Source organism: Daphnia pulex, chromosome 10, assembly GCF_021134715.1.
Source record: "Daphnia pulex isolate KAP4 chromosome 10, ASM2113471v1".
Classification (NCBI taxonomy): domain Eukaryota; kingdom Metazoa; phylum Arthropoda; class Branchiopoda; order Diplostraca; family Daphniidae; genus Daphnia; species Daphnia pulex.
Window position 1 is genome coordinate 13,196,860 of NC_060026.1, and position 25,230 is coordinate 13,222,089.

The following is a 25,230-nucleotide window of genomic DNA, read 5'->3' on the forward strand; positions in this document are numbered from 1 at the left end:
AGACAACACAATTTAAAAAATCGTAGTTGATAACAAAAATCAAACGCTACTTCCGCCAGTCAAAAATAAATAAAACAAAAAATTTGCTCTCGCCTCGGAAAAAAATTAAATTATGGCACTTCGCACTTGCAGCAGTAAAAAGTGTAAATAGCAGACTACGCACGTTGTTTTCTTTTTATTTACTGCAATTTACACGGAAGACACACACAATCATGTTCAATAAACCTTTTCGTGTCAAATCCAACACTCCAATCAAGGGATCTGAAAGGTGAGTTAATAGAATGATATAGAAACGCGTTTTTCTTTCATTCATTATTTTTGCTAACATGACATTGATTATTTAAAATGTGCAGGAAGAAACTAAAAGCAGAGCTTCAGAAATGTTATCCGACCATCACCGAAGAAGATCTAACACTACTGATCCCAAACAAAGAAGAAATGTCGGTTATGAAGATTGAGACCCACGGAGGAGAAATCGTTAGTGCTCATGTTGTCGGCAAGAAGCCAATTGTTTTCCACATCAGGGACAAACTTTACCCTACTGTTTATTTACTGTGGATACTTCCTAACAAGCTCATTCCCTACTTCACAACCTGGAATGAGGTAGTACCAAAATTTAGCAATGGAGCAGACCTTATGCTGCCTGGAATTATTGTCAAAGAAGAAATGGGACTCAGAGCCTATGGAAGACTGAATAAAGGTGTAACTGTTGCTGTTAACAGCAACACAAATTCAGCTGCTGTTGCTGTAGGGATGACAGCTCTCTCAAGTGAAGATATGTACATGGCTGGAAGAAGAGGCAAGGGTATTGAAATATTGCACTGCATTGGGGACTTTCTCTGGCAAGCTGGAACTAAAGAATCTCCTCCTGAACTGGGACCTCCAGGCTCCCAGTCAGATGCCAAAGTGACTGCACCCCAAGATGCAACTGCTAATACTGAAGAAGGAACTGAAATAGCAGAAACAAAAGAGAGTGTGGAGCAAGCACCGGATATGAACCAACAACCGTCATCCGATGTTGGAGATTCTGTCGAGGCTCCAGCTGAGCAAAAAAATCCTCAAGAAACCATGGACGAGCTCCTCAACTATTGTTTCTTCAAAGCGCTCAAGACTAGTGCAAAGAAAATTGAACTTCCAGTCCTGACTAGTAATTTTTACCGGTTACACATTGTGCCGGCGTGTCCATCGGAGAAGACTCTGGACGTCAAGAAATCATCGTACAAGAAACTCTCAAAGTTTTTAGATACTCTAAAGAAGGAAGGAGTGATTGATGTCAAAGAATTTACCAAAGGCGTCGAGAGCATTTCTGCCATTCGATACGACCACGAAAGGGTCCGTAGTTTCCGTGTGGATATCAACGACAAACCTGAACCGGCACCTGCGCTTGAAAAGGTCGGAGAAATCGACAAATATCTTCCTCCTGTCATAACCCGGATGTACGCTATCAATGCCGTTTGTTTGCCGCTTTTCGCTGGAACTTATCGGTCAGTGTTGATTAACCAATGCCTTACATCCTGTGTCTAATATTTGAGGGTTTTTTTTTAATAGAAAGGGGACAAATTTGACGACGCAACAGATCCGCCAATACTTGACTGAATACGTCCGAGTGAACCAGCTACAAAATGCGACCAATCCTAGGTTTAAATAGATAGATTTCTTTCTTTCTAAAATGTTGTAGAAACTAAATTTATCACAATTGCTCGTGCAGTCAGGTGACGTTGGATCCCATTTTGAGTGACGTCATGTTAAAAAAAGGCGAAGTAGCAGCTTCGCTTAGCTGGGAAGAGCTAATGAGCCGCTGTCAAGCTAAACTTTCAACAGTTTATGAAATGATCTTCCCAAACCAGTCGGCTCCCGTCATCGTGAAAGGAGAGTTGGAGCCAGTCGAGATTACCACGGCATCGAGAGCTGGCAACAAGAAGGTCACCCTCATCAGTGGCCTTGAGACGTACAGGATCGACTTGGACGAATTTGCTCGAAGGTACCAATGGTCTCACATTCTTTAGGTGAAGGGGTCTCTTAAAAGTAAGCGAATTTCTCTTGTCTGTTTGAATAGGTGCCAAGTAGGCGTGGCGGCTAGCACAACAATAACCAGCTCTCCAGCTAAAAAGGGTCAATTGGTGTTGGTACAGGGTAACCAAATTAGTTTTGTCGGAAATTTGCTCATCGATGAATACGGAATTCCCAAGTAATTTTTTTAAAACTAAATAATAAAATAATAGAAATAAATATTAACTTTACAAAATTTTATCTTTTTTCTAACAGGCAATTTATCCAAGGATTCGACTTAAAAAAAGCCAAAAATAAAAAATAATTTTTGCGAAATTGTATAAGAGAATGGAATCCGAAATAAACAACACGGAAAGATGGTGCCTGTTTAATATACAACCGACTATTTTCCAGGTTTCCGTTTTTCTTGCAATTTTGTGGCAGCCCGTTTCTTAATGTTCTGCAGTCGTTTATCGGCGTTAATGAGGGATGTGTTGCCAATAGTATTTCCAGATGAAGAATTGCTACTGCTGCTCGATGAGCTTGTTGACTTACTTGAAGCACCGCTGCCGCCATTTGGCTTCTGGGGCAAGGTTTGCTGTTTGCTGAAGTTAACTACCAGGCCGGCTGAGCTTTTGCCACTCACGGAACTCGGAGAGTCAGATCGACTTTTATAGAAAGTGATGGGACTTTCCCTACTGCTACTTGATTTAGGTCGACTAGCGGTCTTTTTCATTGACTTGCTACAATCGGAACAGAAAAAGACGGATCGAGGATCGTTAACTTCGGCGTCGCTAATATTCGGTTGGTGGCATTCCTGGTGATAAAGGCCGTGACATTCTTGGCACTCTACGAGCTGATTTCCAGAAGTAACATCCAGGCCACTGTTACGTAGAGAGAGGAAAAAGTTTGAATATTTTTATCACTATAACAAACAATAAGACTTACGTGCAAATAACACAGTGAAGATCCATAATTTCCTGAGCCAAGTCATCGGCGTCATTCAAAGAATCGAGGTCGTCGCTTTTTCGAGCCACACTTGGAGATCTCGAATTTCGTGGTGAACTAGGAAAATATAATTTTAAAAATAAAATTAATAAATAAGAAATCAAATGGAAAACACCTCCCAGCTGGTGAGCCAGGCTGTGAAGAACGAGGGGAATCTTTGAATTTCTTTGGAACAACTTCATCATCATTGAACATGTTATCATGTTTTCGCTTAGATTCCTTGTTTTTCTCAAGAACACTGTAATACAAGACTTAGTTAACTAGTATAAAGTTTATCCAAAACTGTGGATACATACCTAGAAGATGGAGATGAAGGTTGTGAAGATCGAGGAGATTCCTTCCTTCTTTTACTGAGAGGAACATCTTCATCAATGAAGAAGTCACTTTTCTTCTTTGTTTCCTGTAATGCAAGAGATTTAATCACAACAGCATAAAAAAAGTAAAAATATATTACCCTTTTGATCATCGTCAAAGGTGGTGGCAACTTGCTGACAGAAGAGTTGGTTTCATTCTTTAATCTTATGGCTTCATCCAACATAGATTTCAATTGGTCACCAGAATCTTTAGCACTAGAATGCAAAAGACTGATAGCTTTAATTAAATATGGTTCAATAAGACCATCCATTATCAAACTTAGAATTTAAAATATTAATAATAGTAAATATTTGTAATGAGTTCTTGGAGCTATTTTCAAAGCAAACCATTCACGACAGCACTTCTGTCCGAATCAACATCAACTTCAAAATAAATGTGAAGAAGGAAATGGCCCTCTGGTGGCAGATTCAATAAATTGTGCAATTTTATTTTCAACACTTTCTTTTTATTAATGAACAAAAAGTATGCAAATTTTGACACCAAATTTAATTAGCGCGCAATGTGATGTCTTATTTTTAAAAAAGAAAGAAATTCGGAGTTTTATCAAGAATTCTATAAATAGCGATAAGACTCAGCGATGACACCTAGCGGTAGTTTGCTAACGACGGCTTAGATAGATTTGTGAGTCTAGCCAGAAAGACATTCATATTCTGCTTCTGCACAGACGGACTCGCTGTTGCTGGTTTGGTTTTAGCTTTCGACGAGTTATTTTTTAACACAAATTTTTAGGATCAAGATAGCCGTTGTTCTTCTCTCTGTGATTACCTCACAACGAAAAGGAGATGTGTAGTTGATTTGGTGATTATAGAATCCGTTTGAACGATCGAAAGGTTACTAGTTATATCACGTCTCCTGTGATGATTACATATCAAAGTGATGTTATATGTGCTGTATGAGGTTCAGTGAGGATGTGAGGCCTGTTGGACACGGTTGTCGATTGTTTTCAAGTCGAGATAAAAGACATTTAGTCACCTCACAAAAGGGTGTGAGGGGATTTTCTAATTGACGAACAAATTCTTGGATTGTGCAAGCTTCCACCCCATTTCGCTTGCTGCCATGTCTACATTTGAGCCAGCCGACAGGAACAGGTAAATCATTTAAATTCCTTTTTAATCTCTAACAGGTCATTTGTTTCATTCCTTCATCAGCCAGAAGTTGGTGTGAATTTCTCAGGAAATTGCTGTTTGTTTGTGTTGGCTGCAACCACCAGATAACTTCTAGCTTCTAAATTTAGGTTTCAAGTAAAACCCCCCAGCCAGACGGTAAAGAAAAAAAAGGAAGATTGTTTAGAAATGAGAGAATCAGTGATGCATCCTGCATCCTCGATTTAGAAAGTCTCTCATATTGCCAATGTCCTTATTCTCTCTCTCAATTAAATGACTGATTCCTGACAGATGATGATCATGAAGATTAACTCCTCTACTGCCTTTTTCTCTACATCCTGCTGGTCGGTCCCCTCTCTCCCGTATATCCGGAGAGTCATCTAAGATAGGCCATGGATTTTCCGAGGGGTGGGCGTCGTGATAAATATTTAGATGTTGTATGGGGCAAAGGGGTGGTGGTAGAAACAGGCGCCGGTGGTAGATGACGCAGCTGGAATCTCGGATGATCACATATGTGTTGGTTTTAATACGAGTGAAAATGGCGACGCATTCCCGAGAAAGAAAAAAGCCCCAAAAAATGATGAAGTCTGGGAGAGGATGTGATGGTGTGGTATAGGAAGTGAGTGCGTGTATGTTGTTTGGAAGGGGGGAACACAGTGGTGAGAGAAGAAGAGGGAAAAAACGCGAGAGAGAGAAAGAGAGAGAGAGAGCCATTTAGATATGGCCGGATGCGCTCGACTCGGCCCGCCCGGCAGCGGTATGTACGGCAGCAGCAGCAGAGAGTTGATTGGGTCTTCCTCCTTCTCCACCCTTCCTGAGAGTTGTCTACAACAACAACGACGACGACGACTCATTCGCACGAAGAAAATAAAGGTCTCGTGTGTGTGTCTCTTCTCATTTTGTATCGACGCCTCTTAGGTAAAATAAGGAGCCAACAGAACAGATTTTTTCCAACAAAAAATGTCAGCCCTTTTTTCTCGCTCCCAAGTTTGTTTCCCACTCGACTTGAAAAAGGAAAAAAGACACTGGCCGAGTAACACCTGCAATCCCAACCGTTTGCGGTTGGCAGACGCGGACCAACACCATCTGGCTCCGGCTAGATTCTTTATATTCACCGTATTTTTCTTCTTTAACGATCGTCACTCTTTCGAGCTTTACATTTTTTTGTTTTTTTTTTCTTTCCATTCCGAAATTGAAATAAGAATGTTTCTTTATTTTTTTCATCTCTCTGTGGCCGCTATGTTTCCTCCCGGCGTTGTTGTTGTTGTCTTCCGTCCTTATCGATGACCATTGGTGTATGCAGTTGGTACTTCGGCCCAATGTCCCGCCAAGATGCAACGGATCTTTTGATGGCTGAACGAGAAGGCGGAGTCTTCCTGGTACGGGACAGTACCACCATCATGGGCGATTACGTTCTCTGCGTCAGGTTGGGATTTTTTTGGACAACAATTTTTTATTTGAAGCTCAATGAACTCTGATGGGTTTTGATATCGAATTTTTATTATATTTTCTTCTCTCTCTCCCCACTTTTGTAGAGAGGATAGTAAAGTCAGCCATTACATCATCAATAAAATCCAACAAGGAGATCAAACAAGATACAGGATCGGTGATCAAATGTTTCCCGATTTGCCCGCCTTATTGTCTTTCTATCGGCTCCACTACCTGGACACGACGCCGCTCATCCGGCCAGCACCGAAACGAGTGGAGAGAGTCGTAGCCAAGTACGATTTTGATGGCAGTGTAAGTTTTAAACTTTTGATTTATTACCCTAGGGAGAAAAATATAACTCTTCGTTTTATTTTGCTGCAGGACGCGGATGACTTGCCGTTCCGCAAGGGTGAAATATTGACTGTCATCAGCAAGGACGAGGAGCAATGGTGGACGGCCATGAACAGCCTTGGACAAACTGGCTCGATACCGGTTCCCTACGTTCAAAAGGTGGTTGTTGTTTGTTTCTTCCTCCTCTTCTTTTGAACAACATTTTCCAGATAGCCAATTATTTTGTTTTATTTTTTGAAATGCAGCACGATGGAACAGATGGATCGGTAGGAGAGACTGCCAATAGGATTAGCAATAGCCCGACTTCGCCAAGTGCGGCGCCTCAGCAACAAGACAAAACCAAGCGGCCGGCCAACATTCAAGTATGTTGCTAGCAGATGTTTGATCATTCCGTAGGCAAACTAAAAAAAGAAATGGCGGTTCTTTTTCTTTTTTCAATTTACAGCGCAAGTTGCCCGCGTACGCCCGAGTGAAGCAGGCACGCGTACCTAACGCATACGACAAGACGGCCCTGCGTCTCGAGGTGGGCGACACTGTCAAGGTGACCAAAATGCATATCAACGGACAGTGGGAAGGCGAACTTCACGGCAAGGTCGGTTGTTTTTTTGTATTTTTCAGAAGATGTTTTATCAGCAGGCGGCCGAGCGATTCAAGTCTCGGCTGGACAATCTGCTCGCTTGTCCACAACAAATTTCTAAAAATAATAAGATGAGAAAAAATTGTGTTTACACGTTTTTGTTTTTGGCTTTCAGGTTGGACATTTCCCCTTTACTCACGTCGAGTTTATCGATTCGGAAAATGCCGATGATGGGATCGACAGCTGAAAATCATCAAAGTTTAAAGAAAAACAAAAGTTTAGATAAAAAGATGAAAGAAAAAGGAGATGTGTGTTTAGCGCCGGTGCCTGACCCACATAATCGCTTGCACACACACACACACACACATCCCCCATGCGATTATGTTTTTAAAAATTTGAAGAAAAGAAAATTTCAAAAAAGAGAAGGGGTTTATGCCCCCGATTCTCATCGACGACACAATGACATAAACACTACAAAATAATTGCAATCGATAACAAAAATTATTCTGATTTTCATCACCCCACCCTTTTCCCCTCCCTTTTTTTTCAATTTACTACTCTCAATTTGTTTGTTTTTGGTATATTGTGATGTAATGACACAGCCCCTCTCCTCCTCCTCCTCCCCCTCCTAATGGAAAATAATCAAGTCTTAACAAAGATTTTCTGACGCACAGAATGAAGAAGAAGAAAAATACGAAATCCTGGAGCAAAGGTTTTTATGTACAGCTGCTGTAAGAATGAAACTCCTTTTTTTTTCTTGGCTCCACCAATTTCGATTTTCTTTCTAAATCATTTCAATTTACCAATTAATTTCACTTTCAATTGTCCAGTGCTCTTTAATTTATCAACAAAGAAAAAAGCAGAGGCCTACACTATTCACTGCTTTCATACACAGACACCACGTTCTAACGTGTGTCTCTTCACTTCTCCTTGTGTTCCTTCCTTTTAATTTTTTTTTTTTCAAATTTTCTGTATCAATCGGAATAATTGTGTGCGTGAATCAATGTCCTCCCACCCCCCCTCTACTTCCCTCTATACCCCCCATGTGTTGTCTCGTATGAATCTGTCGCTCTGCTGGTTGCAGTCAGAGAAAAAGAAAAGAAAGAAAACGAAAAAACAACAAAGCATTAAAAAAAAACGAAAAGGAAAATACAGAAAATTGTATGAAAAAGAAATGATGTCTGTGACAGCGTCACCGTAGGTGACTCACATTTTACCCGTATAGAAGGATAATGGGCGGAGCTATTGACACGAAAAAAAAAGAGATGAATCGCTTACAAAAGAAAATAACCGAATGCAGGTGAGTTGTTCTAGTTGAAAGGTTGCCACCGTTGGACGCAGCTGCTGTTTTTGGACGGGATCGGATGGATCTTAGCAACGGAGGTGTCCTGCAACTCCGCCAACTCTTCCAGGCTTGTGATCGACATCAAAGAGGCTACATCGATCGCCATGAATTCGGCCAACTTTGTGCCTCTTTCCAGATAGATCCGGCCGACGTGGACGTCATCTTTAATGACCTAGATCGGGACCGTGATCAACGTATTAGGTAAGTTTGTTCCGCTTGATTTGCATAGGGAAAAGAAGTGAAACTTTATTTTTTTTTTCTAAATTTATTGGGCGGAAACAGTTTGGACGATTTCAGTCAAGGGTTTCGTGATTTCCTCGAGCCCGGAAGAGTTGCCGAAGAGGAGCGAGATGATAGGGTGAACGCTCCTCCTTCACGGCGTCGGATGGAGAGACAAGCGACTTTGAAAGCCTGGCGTGAATTCTCCGATAGACTGGGCTCCGACACGATCCGCCAGTTCCTGGCCCACAGCGCCGATCATTTGTACGGCCTCTACGAGGAGTTGCAGCAGAGCGAGGCTCCCGCCCAGCTCATCAGTCATTTCGAGAGTCTGATGGAAAGTCTCGTCTCGGATGCCCGTCAACTGGAACGTGAACGAGACAAATTCGACCAGGCCATCCGGCGTGAACGGGAGCAACATCAAGTGCACCTCAAGAATCTGGAAGAGGAGCTGGAAATTCAGGTGCAACGGGTGGCCCAGGTGGTCAAGAACGAGGCGGAAATCAAGTGCGAGGCGGAAAAACGGACGTTGCAGCACAGTCTCGAGTCGGAAATTGCCCAATTGCAGACTCACTTGCGACTCTTCCAAAAGGTTCGTCATTAGTTCATGTAGTATAATGTGCGTTATGAGAGAGACCCCCATGGTGAGTTTGTGTGTTTGTCGTCAGGTGGAAAATTGGTTGAATCGAGAACAACAGGAGGCGCAGACACGGGACCAGCAGGAGGCCGTCGAGCGGACATCCAGTGAGAACCGCCAATTGAAACTTTCACTAGTCGACGCTCAAACCACATTGGCTCTGCTGCAAACGGAATTGTCCCAGTTGAAATCCCAGTACTATGAAAAGGACAGGCTGCTTTACAGGTGAAGAGAATGGGTTTCAATTTGAATTAATTGACTTCATTGAGTTGTTGACTGATTTGTTGAAATCTTGATTAGTGAAAAGGAGGCCATGTTGGATTTGGTCAGCCACCAAGATCACGTCCAGCGCCAATTGGAATTGCTCCAGTAAACAAAACAAAAAAGAATTTAGCCCCAAACTAATTATGACCTATAAAGATATTTTTAAAATGTTTTCAAATTTCCTTTCCAGCGATGCTAATCGCCATCTTCAGGATACCAACGATTCTTTAAGAGCTCACGTAGATTTCGCTACACTCCGACGATCGCCTGTTGGTAATTTCATCAAATAATTTTCAAATTTTTACCAAAAGTCAATTCAACGATTTGCATTGAAAGGATTTCTTTTTACCCGGCCGTCTTCCCGTCAAGATTCCGTGTCTGGCCATTGTTTGCCACATCCAATGGACGACGAAGTCATGCCGATAACTGGAGGTATAATATAATGATAATTGAAAATGAAATCCCGTTACAAATTCCATCGTCATCGTCTAATTTTAGATAGCGGTCATAGTTCGCTTTTGCTGAGCGAACCAAATGAGCACATGCTGGAAAGGTCCGGCTCTTTCAGACGCAGTTTCAGGTCGCTACAACCTTCGGCCTCTTTACGTAACGAATTACACCTGGCGGCACCTTCACCCTGCCCTTCCCAAATCTTCAATCATTTCCAGCCCATCATCAAACTGAACAGCGACGTCAGCAGTTTCCGAGCGCTGGACGATTGGGAGCCGACAGGTCCAGCCGACCGGACGTTTAAAATCATTTTCGCCGGAGATTCTGCCGTCGGCAAATCCAGTTTCATATCTCGGCTTCACGATGGGGTCTTTATCAGTCACACAACAACGACATTAGGTAACATTAGAAATATGGGATGTGGTCGTCTTATTCCAGTTACAACACGCCTAAGGCTTCCCTTGACTGTGTAATAAACGAGATTAATACTTGTTTAAACAACCCCAAAAAGGTGTCGACTACAAGGTGAAAACTATCCGAGTGGACGAACGTAACGTGGCGGTCCAGCTATGGGACACGGCAGGTAAAACGAGATATACATTTTTGATCCTTTGGATATTTTATTTTTTAATCATTTTATTTTTAAAAATACAGGCCAGGAAAGGTTTCGTTCCATAACTCAATCTTACTACCGCAAGGCTGACGGTATCATGTTGCTGTTTGACGTCAGCAACGAGCGGAGTTTTCTCAATATCCGGCACTGGGCGGATTGTCTTGCCGATTGTTTGAGTCGCGATCATCTCAATTTACCTCTAGTCGTTTGCGGTACCAAAGCCGATTTACGTCCGTCGTCGGCGAACCAGGGACTTTCGTGCGTCCAGCTCATTCAAGCTCAACGATTGGCCGCTCAACTGAAGGCTCAGTACATCGAAACGAGCGCCAAGACGGGCAGCAATTTGCTGGAAGCTCTCGTCATCCTGACAAGGTTCTCTCACAATCTGTCAAGTTTCTTTAGCTCCTCCTCGTCGACATTTAATCCGATTTCCTTTCATTCTAAAAAAAAAAAAAAAAAATTACAGGCAGATGATGATCGTGCAAGATGATGAGGTGAAAACGTCCGGATTGCGGCTGACGGATCGGCGCAGTAAATTAAATTGTTGCAGCCGCAACTAGTCGGTATAATTTTTAAAATTTAATTTTTTAAAATTCTTTTTGGATTTTTCTCTGGGGATTTCTCGTTTATAAATCTCGGCGCAAACGCACAGATACACAGTCACGCTAATAACAGAATAATGATCCATCACATTTGAAATGGAAAGCAAAAACAAAAATCAAATGGGAGAAATTGAAAATAAAAACACAAAAACTCGAGAAAAGCGAATTTTTAGAACGAAAGAAATATCCAATGACGCACTTAATAGTAAAAAAATCACACAATAAAGCAAAAAGAAAATGCAGATCTTCTTCCTATCTTCCATTTTTATAGAAACAACAATTAGAGTGAAAAATTATAAAAATCTGGTTTAAATTGTGTGTGTTTTGTGGTTTTGGTTTGCACGACGAATTCTTGTGGCCTCTGGTCAACATTTTAATTTGTAATACGGGGTGTGGGGGGGACACTTTACGCGTCATTTAAACAAAAAAATTGGGTCAAGCTCTCGGTAGTTACCCTTGGTAAGGAGATATGTCGGTGCGATTCAAATTCGACTCGAATCGTGGAATCTAATCGAAGTAAAACAAAACAAAAAATTAAAAACATTCAAAATCATAAAACTGAAAAACAAGAAATTATAAATTAAAAGAAACTGAAAAAAAAAACATAAGCCATGCTTTCCCAGTTCAAAGCAATCAGCCGAGATGTAGCGAGATATGTGATAGATATGATATTATATAGTATATGTTTGATATAGTTATAAATATGTATATAGATTAGATTAGAATAGTTTTTGGGAGGGGATGTGAATTTGCGTGTGCCACAACAGTCAAGGGAAAATAGGGTGTGACTCTCTTTTTAAATTTCCGATGTGGGGGATCCAACATTCAATGATGGGAAGCTGAAAATTCAAAGCAGAAAGGATGGGGGGGTTTTGATATAATTAAAGAGTGAAGGTGAAGAGTGATGATTGCCGATGGATATTGTCATAAGCGCGTAAGATGAAAACCAATCCGCAAATACCAGATGCGTCAATCGTAAGTGTTTGCTTTGTGTTAGTAGTTTTGAAAGAGATAGCGATTGTGCGTGATAGAGAAAGTTAGTCGTCCTCCTCCTCAAGCTCCTTGCGATCGCGATTTAATCCGCGGATTTGAACGTACTGGACATTCTTGCTGGATTCACCACCCGCTTCGGGGCAAGCGCCGCTGTCTCCCGTTTTCGACTTTTTGATTTTCCAGCTGTCCCAGGGTCTTGGACAAGTCCTGGGCCGACTGAAAACCACTTCCATCTCTTCCAGCGTCCGGCCTTTGGTCTCCGGCAGGAGCCACCAAAATAGGAGCAGGCCAACGGTCGATAGAGCGCAGTAAAACATGAAAGCACCTGGAAATAAAATAAGGTGGGGGAAAAAGAAAACCAGCTGTTGATTTTCCAGTTGATGGGTTTTCTGAAATTGGTTTCGTTTCACCTTGACGCGTGAGGATTTCGGTGATTGTCAAAAAGGTCATGGAAACAAGGAAATTGAAGAACCAATTGGTCGACGTGGCGATGCTGTTGCAAGTGCTCCTGGCCCATAATGGATAAATTTCAGCGTTGATGGTCCACGGCATCGGTCCCATACCTTTTTTTTTAAAATCAAACCAAATGGCATTTATGCACGACGACAGCTCACGTGTAATAAAGGTCACTGGTGCGACAGTCCAAACTACGTACCTGGAGCGAAAAAGAGGAGGTAAGTCATCAATCCCAGAACGGTGATCCAGCCGTAGGTTGATGGGCACCATCCATAAGCGTAAATGAATCCCGAATGGCCAGCGGCATTGCTACTGCTAAGCCCAGCCTGCATAAAAATCCCACCAAACAAAGATCAATGTCGCTCTCTCTCTCTCTCTCTGGGTCGTTCGATTCCGGAATAATAGGAAAATACGCGCGTCGGAAATAGAAAAAAAAGGAACGATGGATCGATATTACCGTGCTGGATAAATTGCTGCACGGTCCGTAGTCGGAGAGAAAGGTGGAATTCTCTTTGGACAGGAGACAGGATCCTTTGGAGACACCGCCGTTGGCCGGATCGTCCATGAAACAATATCCGCAATCAACGATGGAGTTGCACTCGTTGCATTCCCTGCACAAATCATCAAAGAAGAGATATCACATCGGAAATTGAATGGACGACAGTGGACTGGATCACTCACGAAGCGGAATTGCAGAGATCGTTCTTGTCGTTATAGAATTCCGTGACGGAGAAAGCGTTGGAATCGACAATCATGAATCCGACGGCGAGGAAGGCCAGTGAGAGGACGACGCCCAGGAGTGAGCCGAGCGTGAGCCGACGCCGGCCCACCTTCTCCACCAAGTAGATTCCGAGGAACGTGCAGATGAAATTGACGGACGCCACCAGGGCCGACAGCCAAATGGCTTTGGACGTGTCGTAGAATCCAGCCATTTGAATGATGGTAGCGCTGTAGTACATGACCGTGTTGATTCCGGCAATTTGCTGGAACATTTGCAGGAGGCAGCCGAGGAAGAGGGCCCGCAGGACGGGCGGACTTTGAAGGATTTGGATGAGAACGTTGGCCGTTTGGCCTCTTTGACGTCGGTACTATTAACAGGGAGGGGGGAGGACGCACAAAATAATAAAACGTCAATAATTGAATCAACAAAACCGTTTATAATTGGGTGCCGCCTCCGCCGCTCCAGCTGCAGCCCCTTTCAACTAATCGGATTCCGAATTCTCATTTACCTCGAGTTCGCGCTCTGACTCGTCCACCGAGGCTTTAATAGCTTCCAGTTCGTCGTCAATGTTGTGGCACGGTCCGCGGATGCGCTGCAAAACTTTGCGGGCCTCATCCGGTCTGTGTGTTGAATTAAATATGAAGGAGGGAGAGAGAACAATACCAGAAAATAATTGTGTTATTTGTAAGGTTACTACAGAGAGAGAGAACAATCTATTTGATGAGACGTCACGTACTTGCCATGACTAAAGAGCCAACGTGGACTCTCGGGCATCAGAAGGAATCCGACAAACTGGATCACGGCCGGAATGGCGGCGATGCCCAGCATGTACCTAGATTAACGTTTCAATCAAATATAATATAAAAAAGACGAGCGTTTAGGTGTCGAACGATTCAATGGCGAAACACAAAAAAAAAACGAATAAAATAAGCCACGGATGTGCAGGAGAATATAAAAAGAAAAGCGGAATTGAAAAATAATAAGGTGTAAAAAAAAAAAGGCGGAAGTGACTTACCTCTCGCCCCAACCTTTTTCACTTAATAACGATCGAAAAGATCAAACCAGTTACAATAATCGGATTTCCGCCTTCTATTCTTTTATTCTTTTGATTGAATCAGGCAAATTTGTCGCTGAAGCGATTGAATTTCGTTATTGTAACGTCTATCCCGTCACATTTCGAACCAATCAATAGATTACACACATAATAATATGAGCTGCTCTCGTATAGGGAGGAGGAAAAGCCTTTCTTCAATGGATCTAATGACACCCGATCAATCATCGTCGTCACACTGCACGGCGGCTCGTGGCCCCGCTACCCCCCCTCTATTACTCTACTCCTCCGGCCAATCTAAACCGGTCGATCACGTCAAAGTCTCACTAGAAGCTTTAACAATGGGGGCTGCTCCTCATTCGAATAAAAGGAGGGCGCGCGTCGGTAGCAATTGACGTCATCTCACTTTTTTTCTTTCTTTTCTTTATGGATAAATAAATATTTTTTTCTCATCTTCCATCTCGAAAAACATCAAAGAGAAAAAGAGGCAAAATGGAAAAAAAAAGTTCCCTGCCAGACAGTGGTGGAACGCAGAGCGCTGGGGGAATCGATCACCAGGTTGTATACAACATTCATACGGCTCTTTTTTCTTTTTTCTAGCTTTTTCCCCCTATTTTTCTTGGCGTTCTCCCCTTTAGCACTTTGGGCCAGCAGCAGCAGCTGCTACCGGGGGGGATGAAAATCAATAGGACGACACCACGACCGCACGACCACCCGCCAAGGAGTTAACACGAAGAAGATCGAAAGAAGAAGATTCGTGGGGGAACACAACACAAAAAGAAAAGCCCGAAAACTTTTTTTTCCTTTTGTCACTCTCGTAGTATTAAGTAGTAGTTGGGAGTAGTCAAAAAGTTCTTATCAATTGATTTCAAAGGAGGCGGACATAAGTGAAAAGTAAATAAACTCACCTCCATCCATCAGGAATTGTACTGAGCGCTCCGCTGAAGACGGCGGCCATGGCCTGTCCGCCCGTAATGAACATGACGTTCATCGTCACCAACATTCCGCGCTGGGCGGAAGAGGCCGTTTCGGCTAAATACATTGGCACCACCATGCTGGCCAGACCTTATTTGTTTTGTTTTTTGTGCACAACAACAATGCAAACATAAAAGAAAAAATAATAAAACCAAAAATCAACTTAAAAAAAAGGTAAATAATAAAATTCATAAGAAATTAAAAGAAAATAATTCTGGGATAAGAGAACTCGGCGTCGCCATGTCATTATGGAGATGAGAGGAGAGCGGTGGACCGAATGGCATGCACCACTGCTGAAAGCAGCAGCTCCAGAGAGAGAGAGAGAGGGACTCCAGGAGCTTTTTTGACAGAGTAGATCCAACCCAAAGGAGGAGGAGAAGTCGGGGATTTCGTGAGTGCATCGAGGGGAAAAAAGGAGGAGCTTTGCGAGTGTGTTGTGCGAACATAAGGAGAAGAAGAAGAAATCTACTGGCCCAACGGTAAACATCAAAAGATGGACGAAAGGTATATAACAACGCACAAGACGGACTTAACGAGACACAACACACACAACGATCGATGTGAGGGGGACGGACGGACGGACGGACCTGCGGCTGGAGAAATTCAAGACGTCCAGCCATTGAAGACGGAATGGCCACTGATGAGAGTGATGAGCACCGCCGCCAGCAGCTTTGGTTGATGTTAGCAAGTCGGTTGTCATCATAAGGACGGGCTCTTTGCGTCCGGTGACGGGCGGGTAGAGTGTGAACGCCACGGCCGATGCCAAGGCTCCGCAGAAGCGGCCCATCGTTATCAAGACGCTCTGGAAGGCCACCAGGCGGCCGCGAAGATGTGCCGGACTGGTTTCGGCGATGTAGACGGACACGGTCGTCGACATCCAACCTGACCCACAACACACCCAACAATCACACACGGGCAGGGGCGGATCACCCAATCATCATCAAAGGCCAAAAAGTTCAACGAACCATCCTCCTCCAAAGTCCGGGACTACTACTCTCGATCCCTTCCGGGACCACACCTCGATCGATTGATCGTTTAACGATAAAAGGCACGTCGGGATTTCCAGCCCGCCCCCCCCCCCCTAGTTCCTATACAATTCCGCCCGGTTCGATTAAATGTCATAGGCCGACGCTCGCGATCCTGTGCAGTGATTTCCTGACCCTTTTTTCTTCTTCTCTGTGTTGTTCTCGAATGGGTAGGGTGGGAGAGAGACGGATCGATAGCCTCATCAGGACGACATTTCAAACAAGTCACGATCGTCTACCTACTCCAAACAGCAGTTGAAACTGGCGCCCTTTCTTCTGTGTCCAAAAGGTCGTGCCGTTTTTCGCCTTTCCCTACATCATAACGAGCAGCTCCCAACACACAGAGTGTACGAGTAATCGATACTATAAGGAGCAGCACCGGTAAATAATAAAAAAGATCCCAACCAAAAAAGAAATCTAAGCGCGGCAGACGAGGGGCTTGTTGATCCTGCGAAGAGATGGGGGGCGCGCACAGTTCTCTAGTGGTGGATCATTTCGACACACAGGGCTGGATCCTGTAAATCTCCTTTTTATAATCTTGGAAAAATAACGTCCTACTGGGCGGCTCCCGGCAATCGACTTGGTAAAATCTGCAACTATTGAAATATTCACGAGAGATCCTTGACAAGGAGCCGAGAGAGAGAGAGAAAAAATTGATGTGAATCCCGCCCACTTTTTCGTGGGATCGATCCTTTTCGACCCGACTTCTTTACATAAAGAGACTTGATTTCGCTTGGCACTTCTGGCCCCTTCTGGCTCCTTTATGGACTATCTTTCCTACAGCTCCTATTCTCTGTTAATAACGAGAAAAAAAAGGAGCAGGAGGAGCGGGAGAGGCCGGGGATATAATACACGCCGACCGTTGGCGGAATCCAATCTAATTTTCTTCATTACAGCCGCCCGCCGACATTCTCAGCCGCGCGATGAGACAAAAAAGGAGACGCAGCGGTGGTCGCCTGGATTTTCGTTCACCAGACACACACACAGATACAAACATGTGTGTTGCTACGGGTTACACGTTGCACGCTCGGATCAATGGAGAGGAGGAAATGATTGGGGATTCATTTTGTTTTTTTGTTCTTTACCAATTCCGACGCCCACGATGATTCGTCCAGCTAGGAGCCCTTCTTTGCCATCGGCTGCTCCCATTACGATGGAACCGGCCGTGAAGACGACGCTGGCAGCCAGGATGACAGGTTTACGACCCAGTCGATCTGTTACAATCCAGAAAGGGTTGATATATAATCAAATGACACATGTGATTCAAGTTTTGTAACAGAAAATATTCAATCGCCAATATTTACCCGAGAGATAGCCACCGAATAGCGAGAAAATCCAGGCGGCTGCAATGGTGGCCGAGACGATCGCCTCGTGCCATCCATTAGTCAATTCCATCTCTTTCCTTTTAAGTTAAGCAAAAGTTACGATTTTGAAGGAACGGGGCTTTTTATCGGAGCCATAAAGAATGGATTTCACTTACCGAATTATGAGCATGGCACCCGAGACGACCCCAGTGTCGTAACCGAATAGGAATCCTCCGATGGCGCTAAAGAAAGCTAATACGTAGACGAATTTCGACGACGACGAAGAGTAATCACTCGAATTGATCATGTCGTCATCGTCGCATGGACTTGTGGGCAATTGTTGCTGCCCAGTTGACTTTAATGGAATCGTGGCGTCGTCCTCGTGGTCGTTTCTTTTCGAACCAACGTCGCCACTCTCACCCACCATTTTTCTGTCAAAACACGTGGAGTTTTTAATATAAAACATGTCTTGGAAATGTGTAAATAATACCTGTTGCTGACGAATCAAACGTTGAATGCACACACACACACAAGGACACCCGTTGAAACCGCCAAAACAACAACAACCACAGTCGAACGAGGTTGTTTCACCACTCGAAAACAAAACCAAAACGACTATATTTTTCGAAAATAAAAAAAAGAAAGTTGTTTTTCCCTTTTTGTTGTTGTTGCTAACCGCTCAACGTTTGAATCTCGACTGACTGGGAAACGTTTTCAGCTGCTGTTATGTTTCCCCCCCCCCCCTACCCTTAAGTCGAATAACGCTTCTAGCGTAATGGAGCAGAGCACAGCGCAAGCGTCGGCATGTTTTTTGAGAAAATTCTTTTTTCTGTTGTAGAGAGAGAAAGCGGTCGAAAGTTGAAGCGGCCATTTGACCCGAGTCGAAAAAATGGGCCGAGAAACAAGACTAGCCGCTTTCATATTCGGACTACACTCCGCCCTCTACAGTACAATGACATTTGCATCAAGCCCCTCTGTGGCACCTTCGAGATTTTAAAAGTCTCCTTTCGTTTTTTTTCTTGATTAGGGAATTTAAAAATTTAGTTTTCGTATTGTTTTCTCTGTTTGTCATCTTATTAAATAGTCAACAATTAAAATAGTTAGTTCTCTAATAAGTCTTATTTCTCATGGTTGATTTTTTTTAAATCATCATTTAGTCCCACTCATTGTGTGAAAATTTTGGAAGGAAAAGAGTGTTAGGTAGTGAAACTATTTGAAATAATGCACTTTGGCGGGATTCTGCTTTGCCCTGCCCTCTAGTGTGTGTTTTGACACTTTATTCTGTCAACTGTCCGTCATGGGCTCATGGCGTCATTCATTTTCAAATTAATTATTCAAATTCATTTTCAAATTAATTATTCAATTTTGTATTTCAATAAATGGATTCAAATGTAACACAAGAGTCGTTTTTATTATTTATGTATGATGGCACTTAACAGGAGAAGAGTTTCAACAGTGCAGGATACATGGGAAAAAGGGGATATATCAGTAGCATTAGAAAACTTTCTTTCTTCTCCAGTTACTAATCATATGGGACACCACACTCATTTCCTTTTGCAATACCCATCAGTTGTTAAAAGTTTTAAGGGACCATAATAAACTCCTGATTTTGAATTAAAAAATTGAGGGACTACTATAAACTCCTGATTTGAATTAAACAACCTTTCAAGAACATGATATGTTTTCCACTATAATAGTTGGTCCAGAATGAGATACAATTTTCCTTTTCAAGGCTCTTGCTTAAGGGTACCTAAAAATATCGAAGAAAGAAAATGAAATAACTATAAAACAATCACATTTATTTCAATTTTACCAATTTGCAGGAAGTCGAAGATTATCAGTTTTTTTTTTTTTTCAAATCATCAAGGCATTCTAAATGAGGGAAAGCTTCTTTTGAATGTTGAATCAAGAATGGTAACAAACTATCTAAATGACAAGCTCTTGCTATGATATCACTTAGGGTGTCATGTAAATCGACTGGCAACTTTCAAGAAATTTTTTTCTGAAACTGAAGTATGTTTATTGAAGATTAGTGAATTTATAATGAATACATACTATTAGAGAATAATGAATACATACTATCAATTCCATTGCTGTGGTATAACTTAGGGTGACATGTCAATCGACTGGCAACTTGTCATCTTCATGCGGGCCCAACTGTTCTGAAACTGTAGTATGTCTATTGTAAAGTTAATCTGCAATAAATTTTTTGTTTAGTTTTCATCACCCAGAACGATTGCTGAATAACAAATACATACTGTCAATTCCATTTTCCAAAGCTGCAGCTTTAATTTATCTTTGTTGATAAAATTTCGCTAACCATAACATCAAGGCCTTTAAATGAGGGAAAGCTAGAAGGGAAAGTTTTTTTTGCATGCCGAATAAAGTATGGTGTGCTAGGATATCATTATGGGTGACATGTAAATCAACTGGCAACTTGTCGTCATCTTCAAGACATAATTTTCTGAAAGGGAGCAATGTCTGATGATAAATGTAATCTGCAAATAATTTGTTGATTTAGTTTTCATCACACAGAAAGATTAGTGACATAATGAACACCTATTGTCAATTCCATTTTTTATGTTTACCAGTTCATTCAGCACCCACATATTGAACTATCTGCCAATCTGGCATTTGATGGGTAAAGGAATCATCAGTTGTGACACTGGAGGCATGGTTTTTTTTTCTTATTAGAATCCTGCAATAGTTAAAATTAGAAAGATAACCACAGTGTTTCACAAGATGAAATGAATCACAAACATTCTTACATTAGATCGATGAATTCCAATGAATACCCAGCCGCCCCAGTAGCCAGTACCCACACGCCACACCGATAAAAGTTATCGTCGTCTGCTAGTCAACAAACAATCAACTCAAAGTCAATCTGGGTGTCTTTTTCTTGGTCAAATATCTCGCGAACCACAAATAACGTAATGCAAATTTAGTCTTTTCGGTTAAACGGAAAGTTCTTCTTTTGTTTAGCGGTGGTTGCATCCTCTAATTTTAGAAGACATTTTTTTCCTCTATTTTAGAAGTTTCCCCTTTTTTTCCCCTTTTTGCTCCCAATCTCTCGTTATTTTCGTTAATACTTAAAAAATTTAGTCATGACCTATGTAAAAAGTCATTCTACATCGAATAAGATTAGTCGCGTCGCGATCAGAGCAGCACGAACGCGTCACAGTCCCGAAAACCCCTTCCACCAATCACGAATCGCCCCAATTCCCCAGGGACCTCTCACAGTTAACACTATTTGGAGCGCTGTCGGAACTTTTGTTTCTTGAAATCTCTCACCCTTAAAAGGCGGTAAGCCTTCGGCTTTTTAAAATAAGAATTTTAAAAATCTCTCAGGGACAAGCAGCCAACTTTCTACGAAAAAGCAGCAGACGCATACGTAAAAGGAAGCGAACTAAACACACACATTTTCTATTAAAAGAAAGTCGAAAAAATGTGCATGGCGTCTGACAAGTCTGACACAAAAACCAGTTTTACTTGTGGGAAATTCTTTGTCATGTCATTGGGTTCTAATCGTTTTAAAAAGAGTGGGCTAGGGGGGAACTGATCGTTTAGTTCAACACGGTATAGAGTAGTTTTGTAATTTGGGCATATCTCCTCGTGCTTTTGTCCGTCACTCCAACAGGAAATGAAACATCTAACCGAATTACTCTCTCACACACACAGCTGACCATACAACAGTATAGAACACCCCCTTCGGGCCATGGAGATCCGAAAACATTCATTGTTGTTTTACGAGAGAGAAAAAAGAAACGACAAAGTAGGTCAAACCTCACTTTTATTTTCTTAACTGGAACTTGAGCCACTCGAAAACCCAACCGACCACTAAAAACAACTCGTTTTCTTTTTCTCATTATAATTCCACCTTTCTTTTTTTGTGAGCTCCTCTTTTGTTGTTGTTGTTTGAAATTTCTTAAACAGTTTCTCTTCACTAACCTAGATGGCGTTTGGATTGTTTCTAAAATCGGTCGACAGGTGGCGCGGTAGCATCAGTCAAAACAAGTCCGAGACATGCTAGCACTCCGACACATTTATCTCCTGTATAGTAGAAAACGCAAGGCGAAAGGGAAATAAGAAAGAACGGAACCGTCGGTGCCGACAGCCAGAGAAGAAAAAACTCTCCTTGCCTTTTCCCCTTCGCCCAAAATTATTAGATACACGCAGAGGCAGCCAGTCAACAGCAGGACAGTCGTTATCGAACCATTACAGGTGGGAGACGTGTCTTAAGTTATTCTAGAAGCCAGCGCAACCACCGCAGAAATTTTTACTTTTGAATTCATTCTGTGTAAATTTCTCCACTGAATCTAACCAAATTTTGAAATGACTCAAGTCTCCCAAAGTGACGACATGGTCAGCAGTAAGAAATCAACCAACGGTGGCGGACATCACACGAATCCAGTGCCAGAGCAATTGCGGATCAAATGCGGGAAGAAACTCCATTGCCGGTACTGGGAGCCCACCGTATCGCCCAGGTAACACCAAAAACGTGTTTTGATTGTCTAGTATACAACTGCTGCCAAACGTATTTTTTTGAGGGCCTATATATTCGTCGTGAAAATCTTATCGCCTCCAGCTGTTGGGAGTTTTTACCCTCCACCGTACACCCAAATGTAGTAGAGAGTCGAGGAATGTGTCGGGGCTGTAATCGTGCGTGTTTTTTTCTATCCGACTTTTAAACGCCAAAAAATGTTTCGAGTCAGTCAAATCGGACGTCATTCAAGTGGAAAGTCAAAATGGCCACAGCGATTCGGATGAATCATCTCGATAAAAAATTTCTCTTTTCTTTTTTAACGTTTAATAAAGAATTCCAAAATAGATTACGGAGAAAGACAATACGTCGAGGTTAATACCTTCTATGGGAGGTATTTTACTTCTGAGTATCATCATCACCTTGGGGGCTTATATAATCTTGCCTAAGGGTAGAAACTTGCCTTTTCATCAATAATGAGTTTTTTTTCTGCCTTTCCAATCAATTTCAAACGTCTTGTCGTAGAGATAGAAAACACAGATGTCTGGATCCGTGTAGACTCGGCTTATCATCTTGTCCCGTATATAGTACTTGACTCTGTTTTTTAAATGCTTTATTTGTGTTCTATATCCAAAGTCCCTCAGCTTCAAGTGCTTTTCTATTGGTTATTACACCGTCATGTTTGATGGGTTTATCTCTGTGCCATTGAACTTTGTAATCGAGTCTATATCGAGGTTGCCACGTCCGCCGGAGTTAACGACATCTCATGTTTGGGGTTCTTATATTCGCGGTTTGACCTCTACAAAAGTTCCCCATCCCAATAGGTGGAACTATCCAATTTTAATGATGATCTCCTTGCACACACAGCTTTATTTACGTTTCCCATTCTTAATCACCATTTGGTTTTGTTTTATTCGTTTCCGATAATTGTGCAGAGGTTTGGTCATGCTGATCCACGGATTAGCAGAACATTTGGGATGTTATGAAGAGCTGGGATGCCGGATGGCCGCCGAGAATTTCCTGGCATTCGGTCACGATCACCGTAAGTTGTTTCTTTTTTTCTTTCCCATCAAGTTTAAATGTAACGGATGATTCCCAATCACAGCTGGATCGTTTAAAAAAAAAAATATTATTATATCCCATGATTGTACGTTGTTCAAACGCACCTTAATTCTTCTCTCCCATCTGTCGGGGATGGCCGACCACCATCAATAGCTCAAATTACGGCCATATTATTATGATGATTACTATTATGTTTTTATCGAGACTGATAAAGCACGCCGATCCTGTACGGTACTACTTTTTTTTATTTACGGTGTACCCGCACAACCGTGATGGATCCCAATGGCCTCTTGTGTCTCGTAACACACAAGAGTCTAAGCCAGACACTCACCAGAAGAAGAAGAAAAAGAAGAAGTTGAAGAGAGCCAACAACAAAAGAATTTGTGTGTGTATATATGTATGAGCGCGCCCCGCTATCGGCCTCCTTTTCACGAGCACGCCGCTATATCCCCCCCCCCCTTCTTCTTCTTTTCTCCCGAACGATGGCGTGTGATTTGTGCGGGACTCCCATCCTCTCTCCCATTGACTTGATGTAGTCTGGAACAGGGCCAAGAGGCAAAGTAAAAAAGAAAGAACTTGGTATTACTATATTTGCATGACGTTGAGCTGGACACAATCGACTTTTTCCCCTCCTACCATGTGTGTGTGTCTGTGCAGTAACCGAAAAGTGGCTCACTTTTTTCTATTCTCTGTTAACTATCAACACAGTTGGACACGGAATGAGCGATGGGCACCGCGTTCACGTCGAGTCGATAGATGACTACGTCAACGACATCCTCAATCACATCCAGCTGATGCGCGAAGAGCATCCGCAGATCCCAATCTTCGCTGTCGGACACTCGATGGTGAGTTGAGCTTTTACAAATGAAATTCTTCTTGCCACCCACTCGGGTTTCGGGAATCGATCGTCATCTGTTATTCATGTTCGTTTTTGTCCAGGGTGGAATGATTCTCCTGTCGGCTGCATTGAAGGAGCCAACGGCATTCGATGGAGTCGTCTTGATGGGACCGCTGATTCACATCGATCCGAACCTCGCTTCGCCCGTCAAACTCTGGGCCGCCCGATTGCTTAGCCGTGTCACTCCTCACCTTGCGGTAGTACCGCATCTATTTTTATCGATCCTTCGGGGCGAATTTTGACCAGCTGTTCTTTTCTTTCAGGTGAGCAAATTGACTGTTGAACACATTACCAGCGATCAAGGCGAACAGGAATTGATCAAAAACGATCCACTGGTCTGGAAAGGCGGCGTCAAATGCAAATGGGCCACAGCGACTCATGAATGCCTTGTGGTAAATTCATTCAATCGATTTTTATTTTAATAGACATTGTGTTTCTCATTCGGTTGGTTTCGTCATTGCAGGAAATTAACAAGAAACTGACGTCGATGAAGGTCCCATTCGCGGTTCTTCACGCGGAGCAAGACAAATTATGTAATGTTCTGGGCTCAAAAGTCCTTTTCGAGAAAGCTCAAGTCAAGGATAAATACCTGAAAGTTTTCCCGGTCGGATGCCATCACCTCTATCGTGAAACTCAAATCATCCGCCAGGAAGCACTCGATGACACCGTTTCGTGGATCTGTCAGCGCGTGCCCAGTCGGACTTGAGATTTGTTTTTGATTTTTGTTTTAATTTTTTCCAAAAAATGGCCTCGTTCCTTATGGTCTCTCTTAAATTTTCAAAATGAAAAATCCCTTATACTTCCTCTTTATATCATTCCAAAACGTTATATGCAATTAGGGGTGCAATCAATGATTTCTAATTCAAAAATTAATTCTTATCAAGAATAAAGGTTGTGGTGGTTATTCCATAATTCCAGAATACGGAATGGATATCAAATTAAAAAAAAAACCTTTGCTTTTAAATAATAATAAAAAAATGACTCGTGTGTAATAATGTAACTTTTGGAACACCAAAAATATATGATACTCCACATTTCGCAGAAATCCCCCTCGGGAAACAACATCCAATATATATGCCATGCACACACCGCGTGATATCGAATATCTGATTGAACGTGAGCTCAGCGATATATCTTTCAATATATACTGCTGCACAAGGGGTTTGCTTGTCGTGTACAAACATCTTCAGGAACTAGCAGCAACAGCAGCTGAGTTGCACTATCACACGCACAGCCCGCGGGACTCTGATATTTCTGCAACATTCTTTTTTTATTTTTTTCCCACAGCGAACAATTCTTCTTAT

The 25,230-nt window shown here is 42.4% G+C and overlaps 6 protein-coding genes and 1 long non-coding RNA gene across 18 annotated transcripts; 4 read left to right on the plus strand and 3 right to left on the minus strand.

The window, feature by feature from the left end:
- The first annotated feature begins 119 nt into the window (after window positions 1-119).
- On the plus strand, window positions 120-2,385 carry LOC124203598 (eukaryotic translation initiation factor 2D-like). Its single transcript, XM_046600295.1, has 6 exons — window positions 120-268; window positions 354-1,484; window positions 1,549-1,638; window positions 1,709-1,981; window positions 2,057-2,188; window positions 2,266-2,385. Exons 1-6 carry the CDS (start codon window positions 213-215, stop codon window positions 2,312-2,314), a joined length of 1,731 nt encoding a protein of 576 aa, XP_046456251.1. The 5' UTR covers window positions 120-212; the 3' UTR covers window positions 2,315-2,385.
- On the minus strand, window positions 2,232-3,753 carry LOC124203606 (integrator complex subunit 12-like). 6 transcript variants are annotated; one of them, XM_046600307.1, is made up of 5 exons: window positions 3,452-3,744; window positions 3,294-3,397; window positions 3,113-3,235; window positions 2,938-3,054; window positions 2,232-2,873 (listed from the first exon to the last, which is right to left on the minus strand). In XM_046600307.1, exons 1-5 carry the CDS (start codon window positions 3,620-3,622, stop codon window positions 2,393-2,395), a joined length of 996 nt encoding a protein of 331 aa, XP_046456263.1. In that variant the 5' UTR covers window positions 3,623-3,744; the 3' UTR covers window positions 2,232-2,392. The 6 variants fall into 6 exon arrangements, with proteins under 6 accessions (XP_046456263.1, XP_046456265.1, XP_046456264.1 ...); XM_046600309.1 differs by having other exon boundaries at window positions 3,294-3,385; window positions 3,452-3,738; XM_046600308.1 differs by having other exon boundaries at window positions 3,294-3,388; window positions 3,452-3,737.
- Window positions 3,754-3,988: 235 nt separating this feature from the next.
- On the plus strand, window positions 3,989-7,093 carry LOC124203609 (adapter molecule Crk-like). The gene is made up of 7 exons (XM_046600316.1): window positions 3,989-4,460; window positions 5,779-5,901; window positions 6,011-6,215; window positions 6,285-6,413; window positions 6,500-6,616; window positions 6,700-6,846; window positions 7,007-7,093. Exons 1-7 carry the CDS (start codon window positions 4,429-4,431, stop codon window positions 7,076-7,078), a joined length of 825 nt encoding a protein of 274 aa, XP_046456272.1. The 5' UTR covers window positions 3,989-4,428; the 3' UTR covers window positions 7,079-7,093.
- A 565-nt stretch (window positions 7,094-7,658) lies between these two features.
- Window positions 7,659-11,198, plus strand: LOC124203595 (ras and EF-hand domain-containing protein-like). The gene is made up of 10 exons (XM_046600291.1): window positions 7,659-8,377; window positions 8,459-8,987; window positions 9,064-9,257; window positions 9,333-9,401; window positions 9,487-9,569; window positions 9,633-9,728; window positions 9,795-10,145; window positions 10,258-10,329; window positions 10,401-10,731; window positions 10,826-11,198. Exons 1-10 carry the CDS (start codon window positions 8,196-8,198, stop codon window positions 10,917-10,919), a joined length of 2,001 nt encoding a protein of 666 aa, XP_046456247.1. The 5' UTR covers window positions 7,659-8,195; the 3' UTR covers window positions 10,920-11,198.
- LOC124203593 (proton myo-inositol cotransporter-like) lies at window positions 11,170-18,445 on the minus strand. Of its 2 annotated transcripts, none has more exons than XM_046600287.1 (13): window positions 17,977-18,445; window positions 17,663-17,917; window positions 17,487-17,584; window positions 17,268-17,396; window positions 15,091-15,247; window positions 13,868-13,963; window positions 13,640-13,751; window positions 13,092-13,498; window positions 12,868-13,021; window positions 12,610-12,736; window positions 12,365-12,517; window positions 12,060-12,279; window positions 11,170-11,468 (listed from the first exon to the last, which is right to left on the minus strand). In XM_046600287.1, exons 2-13 carry the CDS (start codon window positions 17,911-17,913, stop codon window positions 11,444-11,446), a joined length of 1,929 nt encoding a protein of 642 aa, XP_046456243.1. In that variant the 5' UTR covers window positions 17,914-17,917; window positions 17,977-18,445; the 3' UTR covers window positions 11,170-11,443. The 2 variants fall into 2 exon arrangements, with proteins under 2 accessions (XP_046456243.1, XP_046456242.1); XM_046600286.1 differs by lacking the exon at window positions 15,091-15,247 and adding an exon at window positions 15,745-16,039 and having other exon boundaries at window positions 17,977-18,209.
- Window positions 18,446-18,878: 433 nt separating this feature from the next.
- LOC124203615 lies at window positions 18,879-20,845 on the minus strand. 5 transcript variants are annotated; one of them, XR_006878559.1, is made up of 7 exons: window positions 20,596-20,845; window positions 20,255-20,336; window positions 20,075-20,184; window positions 19,745-19,984; window positions 19,566-19,681; window positions 19,300-19,494; window positions 18,879-19,236 (listed from the first exon to the last, which is right to left on the minus strand). It is a non-coding gene; the product is annotated as an uncharacterized LOC124203615 (long non-coding RNA). The 5 variants fall into 5 exon arrangements; XR_006878558.1 differs by having other exon boundaries at window positions 18,879-19,089; window positions 19,149-19,236; window positions 20,046-20,184; window positions 20,255-20,845; XR_006878560.1 differs by having other exon boundaries at window positions 19,300-19,488; window positions 20,255-20,845.
- A 271-nt stretch (window positions 20,846-21,116) lies between these two features.
- On the plus strand, window positions 21,117-24,963 carry LOC124203608 (monoglyceride lipase-like). Of its 2 annotated transcripts, XM_046600314.1 has the most exons (8): window positions 21,117-21,258; window positions 21,474-21,707; window positions 21,829-21,970; window positions 22,902-23,008; window positions 23,737-23,873; window positions 23,968-24,123; window positions 24,190-24,318; window positions 24,390-24,963. In XM_046600314.1, exons 3-8 carry the CDS (start codon window positions 21,846-21,848, stop codon window positions 24,630-24,632), a joined length of 897 nt encoding a protein of 298 aa, XP_046456270.1. In that variant the 5' UTR covers window positions 21,117-21,258; window positions 21,474-21,707; window positions 21,829-21,845; the 3' UTR covers window positions 24,633-24,963. The 2 variants fall into 2 exon arrangements, with proteins under 2 accessions (XP_046456270.1, XP_046456269.1); XM_046600313.1 differs by lacking the exon at window positions 21,117-21,258 and having other exon boundaries at window positions 21,479-21,970.
- Window positions 24,964-25,230: the final 267 nt, after the last annotated feature.

What these genes read in the sequence shown, in the direction of transcription:
- LOC124203606 (XM_046600307.1), bottom strand. Translation starts at nt 3,622, where the DNA reads ATGGATGGTCTTATTGAACCATATTTAATTAAAGCTATCAGTCTTTTG. An exon ending in CCTGGCTCACCAGCTGGGAG is followed by an intron (nt 3,055 to 3,112) that starts GTGTTTTCCATT and finishes ATATTTTCCTAG; the next exon opens with TTCACCACGAAATTCGAGAT. An exon ending in CTTCACTGTGTTATTTGCAC is followed by an intron (nt 2,874 to 2,937) that starts GTAAGTCTTATT and finishes TCTACGTAACAG; the next exon opens with TGGCCTGGATGTTACTTCTG.
- LOC124203593 (XM_046600286.1), bottom strand. Translation starts at nt 17,913, where the DNA reads ATGGTGGGTGAGAGTGGCGACGTTGGTTCGAAAAGAAACGACCACGAG. An exon ending in GGTGCCATGCTCATAATTCG is followed by an intron (nt 17,585 to 17,662) that starts GTAAGTGAAATC and finishes TTAACTTAAAAG; the next exon opens with GAAAGAGATGGAATTGACTA. An exon ending in CGAAATCCTCACGCGTCAAG is followed by an intron (nt 12,280 to 12,364) that starts GTGAAACGAAAC and finishes TTTTATTTCCAG; the next exon opens with GTGCTTTCATGTTTTACTGC.
- LOC124203608 (XM_046600313.1), top strand. Translation starts at nt 21,819, where the DNA reads ATGACTCAAGTCTCCCAAAGTGACGACATGGTCAGCAGTAAGAAATCA. An exon ending in TCGCTGTCGGACACTCGATG is followed by an intron (nt 23,874 to 23,967) that starts GTGAGTTGAGCT and finishes GTTTTTGTCCAG; the next exon opens with GGTGGAATGATTCTCCTGTC. An exon ending in GTGTCACTCCTCACCTTGCG is followed by an intron (nt 24,124 to 24,189) that starts GTAGTACCGCAT and finishes CTTTTCTTTCAG; the next exon opens with GTGAGCAAATTGACTGTTGA.
- LOC124203598 (XM_046600295.1), top strand. Translation starts at nt 213, where the DNA reads ATGTTCAATAAACCTTTTCGTGTCAAATCCAACACTCCAATCAAGGGA. An exon ending in CCAATCAAGGGATCTGAAAG is followed by an intron (nt 269 to 353) that starts GTGAGTTAATAG and finishes TAAAATGTGCAG; the next exon opens with GAAGAAACTAAAAGCAGAGC. An exon ending in TTGGACGAATTTGCTCGAAG is followed by an intron (nt 1,982 to 2,056) that starts GTACCAATGGTC and finishes CTGTTTGAATAG; the next exon opens with GTGCCAAGTAGGCGTGGCGG.
- LOC124203609 (XM_046600316.1), top strand. Translation starts at nt 4,429, where the DNA reads ATGTCTACATTTGAGCCAGCCGACAGGAACAG. An exon ending in AGTACGATTTTGATGGCAGT is followed by an intron (nt 6,216 to 6,284) that starts GTAAGTTTTAAA and finishes ATTTTGCTGCAG; the next exon opens with GACGCGGATGACTTGCCGTT. An exon ending in AAGGCGAACTTCACGGCAAG is followed by an intron (nt 6,847 to 7,006) that starts GTCGGTTGTTTT and finishes TTTGGCTTTCAG; the next exon opens with GTTGGACATTTCCCCTTTAC.
- LOC124203595 (XM_046600291.1), top strand. Translation starts at nt 8,196, where the DNA reads ATGGATCTTAGCAACGGAGGTGTCCTGCAACTCCGCCAACTCTTCCAG. An exon ending in AGTCATGCCGATAACTGGAG is followed by an intron (nt 9,729 to 9,794) that starts GTATAATATAAT and finishes GTCTAATTTTAG; the next exon opens with ATAGCGGTCATAGTTCGCTT. An exon ending in GCTCTCGTCATCCTGACAAG is followed by an intron (nt 10,732 to 10,825) that starts GTTCTCTCACAA and finishes AAAAAATTACAG; the next exon opens with GCAGATGATGATCGTGCAAG.